The following is a 4,759-nucleotide window of genomic DNA, read 5'->3' on the forward strand; positions in this document are numbered from 1 at the left end:
AATTTCGGAGGTCACATGTGAGTTTCGCAAGATAACGATCACTTGGCCCTTTGAGCAGCTGTCCGAGTAAAATTCAAAATTAAGTCCTACAAATATTAGACTACATTCAAAAACGTATGTAGCTACCTGTCAGGCAAAGAATGACTCTACGGTCTATGTAGATAAAATAACCATGCACGTAAAACATGACCATGCACGTAAAACTAACAGCACTGAGAGATGACGATCTTACAGTCAGTTACTCCCTGAGCTCTAGCAGGGATGTGCATAAGTACATGTACTAGTTAGGCTCTTTGCCTTGCACTGGAAAAAAAAAGTGAGTTCCATTCCTAGACGGAGAGTGTATTTTATGGAGTACCTTCAAACTTTTGCTGAGATGTACCACACACCGCCTGGGTTTTCCATGGCTGACCTCTTAAATGATCTAAATTTTCTACTTCTATATTGTTGTTAAGGACCTTGCTAAATTTTTCCAATGAGGGATCAGCTCAAACAATGTTACATATCAGTAACAGTAAATCAATGCCTTAGCTTAGTAAAACCAAAAAGTAGTAGGAAGAGCAAACCACACCGGCGTCCCTTTTGACCATCCACTCTGCCGTAATTTTTAGAAAAGAAAAGAGAATCAGCACAATTTAAGTCATAAGTATCACATCTCATTTATTAGAAACATTTCTGCATGAACAACTTCACAGCGTTGTTGCAACAACAATAGGATCTGCATTGCACGTTTTGGTCATATAATATGGTCAAATAATAACACAAATGTTCTCATATAAACAGTCGAATTACAACCCAAACGTACTTGCATGTACACCCAAAAAAAACGTATAAAAACCACAATCAACCAACAACACAAATTCACTCACACTTAAAAGGCAAATAAAGTAACATAAACATAGTTCAATAAATACCATCATTGCGTTCCCTCATTCCACCCCAGAGTCTGAACAAAGCTCTGGTGAGTAAGCTCGTTACATTTTGTACCCATTACATTTTGTACCTTAACAAGTGATCACCGACAGGTTTTGAACCCAAGACAAACAAAATAGAATGATCATTCATCACACCTGCAGTGACATGCACACACAGACCAACATCAAATCTTGTGGAATATTCAACAACATAGACAAAATGGAATTCTACGTCAAACTTGAGGGTATATCAATCACCGATCATGGCCACCATGACGATGTGGAATGTAGTCCTTCACTAGACACTAGAGAAACAATTAGAGACTCAGAAAGTGTTGTCGTAACATCACAAATCACAGGTGCATTTAAATTTATCTTTAAAATTGCAGTATCATACACAGTCCTAATATCTCAACTATTTCCGCAAAATGTCTCATCTCCAAAAGTGAGAATATGATAGCAAATACATCTAACTAAGACCATAAGCCACTAAACTGGATAAGCTTTGAAATAAACCACAACCTGCATTATATAAACCAAAGAGCTGAAACTGCATAATTCTATTATAAAAATGTGAACCGAGTTCTGCTTGGATTAATACATCTTCTGAGGAGAATTCTGGCTGAGCAAAGAAGCTAGTTCGTTTCCATCACGTCCTCTATAAGGAGACTATCAAACATGAAGTGTTATTTCTAACCAAAAGCAGAACAAAGCATTTCTGTGATGGGCCACAAGGGAAGGAAGTTATTACAGTTACACTTCTTTTTACTATGTTCAAGCCACACAAAAAATGAACAGACTTGACTCTTTATCTCTGAGACGGGTAAACCCACTAAGCCAGGGCCCTTTTTTAAATCTAAAAGTGACATATACGCTACTAAATTGGTCACTAAATCAAAACAAGTGAAGCTATTTTGATGGTCCTTCATCTAATGAATGAACTCCTGGTAGAAGAGACCTGTTTTCAGCAATAGCCTAAAAGTAATTTGATGTCGAAGTCATCATAAAGGAATGAGCCCGAGCCGCTGCCAGTGGCTCACTGGTTCAGCTGTTCCAGCCGCGAACTGCTGGCAGCGGCTTGCCGGAGATAAGGAGTTAATGTACTTTTCACCGAGAGATACACTCACTCTCTCAGTGTCTACATAATCACAGAAACAGAATTAAAGAATAAATTAAACATTATGCATTTTGTGCATTGAAGATAGCTTTGTACAACAGGAACAAAGTCACAAACACAAACCAAATTAACAGCAGAGCAAATAACTCGAGAGACAATTCCCACACCTCTGCCTTCCCATCAAGACAAAACAACCATGAGGCCCAGCAGAACTGTGAGACAATAAGAAAAAGCAAGACAACAAAAGCACCACAACAGGCATATAAATAACAAACCACCACAACAACAACAACAAAACCAAGAACAGCAGCAACAGCAACAGCAACAGAACTAAAAACAACAACCACAACAGTGTCACAACATAAACATCACACATTGCAGCACAAGGACAATGGTCACAACAACATCAACAACAACAACAACAAAAATAACAACAATAACAACAACAACAACAAAAATAACAACAATAAAAACAACAACAACAAAAATAACAACAACAACAACACAAACCAAAGGAATCAAAGCACAACAACAAATGTCACAACAGCACCAACAACAATGATATTGCTATGGATGAGGACTAAATGCACAAGGCGACTATATCAATTAATAATTGAAACTGTGCAATCGAAAGGTATTCATCATGGTTTCAAAATATACCCATACAATCCTCTCACAGTAAGCTTATACAGATACACAGCTCCTTCATGGATGAGCAGTTCTATTCTTCAACCCCCAAATATATGAGTTTGCCATTGTTTTAGAAATCACGACAGTATACAATTGGATGCATGATACACAACCATCATATGAAATACTTTGTGCGTTCATGTGTGTGAGTACATGTGTGTGTGTGTCTGTGTATGTGTATCTGTTGATTCTTGTTTTTTCATGAGTCTGCATGTGGGTGTGTAAGTAGGTGTGTAAGTTTGCGTGCAAGCGTGCACGCGCACACCAATATGCCTTTATGAGTGCATGTCCAAACACACACTTTTCTGCCTTAAATCAACAAAGGAGTTTTAACGAGAGTAATGAACGTTTCTTGCCAATGGAAACTGTTGTTCCAAACCACACTTATCATTACCCTAGTACATTATCCCTGTTCTCACACATTGCCCTCTATTTAAAGAATGTGACTATCTGACTACCAGTATTGGTGTTTGAAAAATGTAGAGAAAGTCTTTCTTGACACACAGAGCCTCATGTTTTCTCCCGGCATACTTTCAGCTTGTACTTTGTTCTTCAGCCAAATTCAGCTTTACGCTGGTCCACTCAACACATATTCAGCATTCAGCATAAACAGCAGCTTCCAAGCACAAAGAACTTTCACTACACATACCAACTACTCAGAGCAAGACTCCATCATACGTCACATTTTAAAATGGCATTTAGCGGAGTCATACATTAAGCAGTCGATACATTTTTCCTTTCTTCCAGCACACGTGCAGCACTACATACATCATCACAGCGTGTGTGACTCCCATTACAACAGCTCTGATAGCGTGAGGGAGGGAAGGGTCTGGTCTACACGGTTCACCCAAAAGTTGGCGCACGTTGCATGATACTGGCGGCCGGCGTACGTCAGCTTGCTGTGACTGACTCCATTTAGAGACGACGACAACGACAATGATGGGGATGATGATGAGGATGAAGCGGCAAGAGATTTGGAATCCACGTTGAGCAGACACACGCCACAGGCTTGGTTCTGGGCTGCCTCCATGTCAGACTTGAGCACAGAGTTCGTGAAAACAAGGGATGCTGGATCCGGCTGAGGAGGAAAGGAGTCGACTTTTGAGTACAGAGAAACACATTGATACAATAACAGTCTATTAGTGCTGAGAAAGTTTAGTTTTAGTTTTAGTAAGAGTTTTATGGCACTGGCAACACAATAAAATTATATAAGTGCCAAAGATTAGATTAGGTGTACAAGAGAGTAACAAACACAAAAAAGAAGGAGCTGAGATAAGGATGATTGATGTTTGATAGGAAAGAAGGAGCAAACCACACCAGAGCACCGGTCAACCATCAACAACAAAACAACAACTAAAACACTAAAACATAAACTTAAAAAGATGCAGCTAACAGATCCCACACATTGTGCATCAGTTCCAAGACAGCATCATTTTATACGTAAGTGATTGTAAGAGATAAAAAAAACGGGTGCAAAGAGGACAAACACACACACACACACACAAACAACACATACACACACACACACACACACACACAAAAACAACACAACACACACACACTTACAAAAACCAACACACACACACACACACACACACACACACACATACACATACACACAGTAAGATGGTGGACAAGCAACTCACCAGCAAGGAAGCTCCCACTAGGAAAGCTGTCAAATTATTCCACGCGAGGTCAATGCTCCTCACATTTTTCTCCAGCTCAGTAGTAGATATGGCTGCAACAATAAGATACCGGTACAGTATGAGATGAGAAACATGATGAAAACCAAGATGGAGCCTTTAAAAGGCAATGAAAATAGAGGCCTCTCTATCTTTCCCTCTCTCTCTCTCTCTCTTTCTTCCTTTCTATCTCATCTCTCCCCCCCCTCTCTCTCTCTCTCTTCCTTTCTATCTCTATCTCTCCCTCTCTCTCTCTCTCTTTCTTACTTTCTATTTCTAGCTCTCCCCCCTCTCTCTCACTCTCTTTCTTCCTTTCTATCTCTATCTCTCCCCCCCTCTCTCTCTCTTTCTCTCTC

At 39.7% G+C, this 4,759-nt stretch overlaps 1 protein-coding gene across 3 annotated transcripts in view; it reads right to left on the reverse strand.

Annotated features, from left to right (window-relative positions):
• Positions 1-3,462: 3,462 nt before the first annotated feature.
• LOC101855123 (synergin gamma) overlaps positions 3,463-4,759 on the reverse strand; it is a 36,138-nt gene continuing 34,841 nt past the window's right edge. For all 3 annotated transcript variants that reach the window (XM_013085783.1, XM_005104142.2, XM_013085782.1), the window contains 2 exons: positions 4,368-4,459; positions 3,463-3,799 (listed from right to left, as the gene is read on the reverse strand). In XM_013085783.1, coding sequence (XP_012941237.1) covers positions 3,515-3,799; positions 4,368-4,459 — 377 coding nt within the window. In that variant the 3' untranslated portion in view covers positions 3,463-3,514. The remainder of the gene's footprint in view (positions 3,800-4,367; positions 4,460-4,759) is intronic.

Source organism: Aplysia californica, unplaced genomic scaffold (assembly GCF_000002075.1).
Source record: "Aplysia californica isolate F4 #8 unplaced genomic scaffold, AplCal3.0 scaffold00406, whole genome shotgun sequence".
In the NCBI taxonomy this organism is placed as follows: Eukaryota; Metazoa; Mollusca; class Gastropoda; order Aplysiida; family Aplysiidae; genus Aplysia; species Aplysia californica.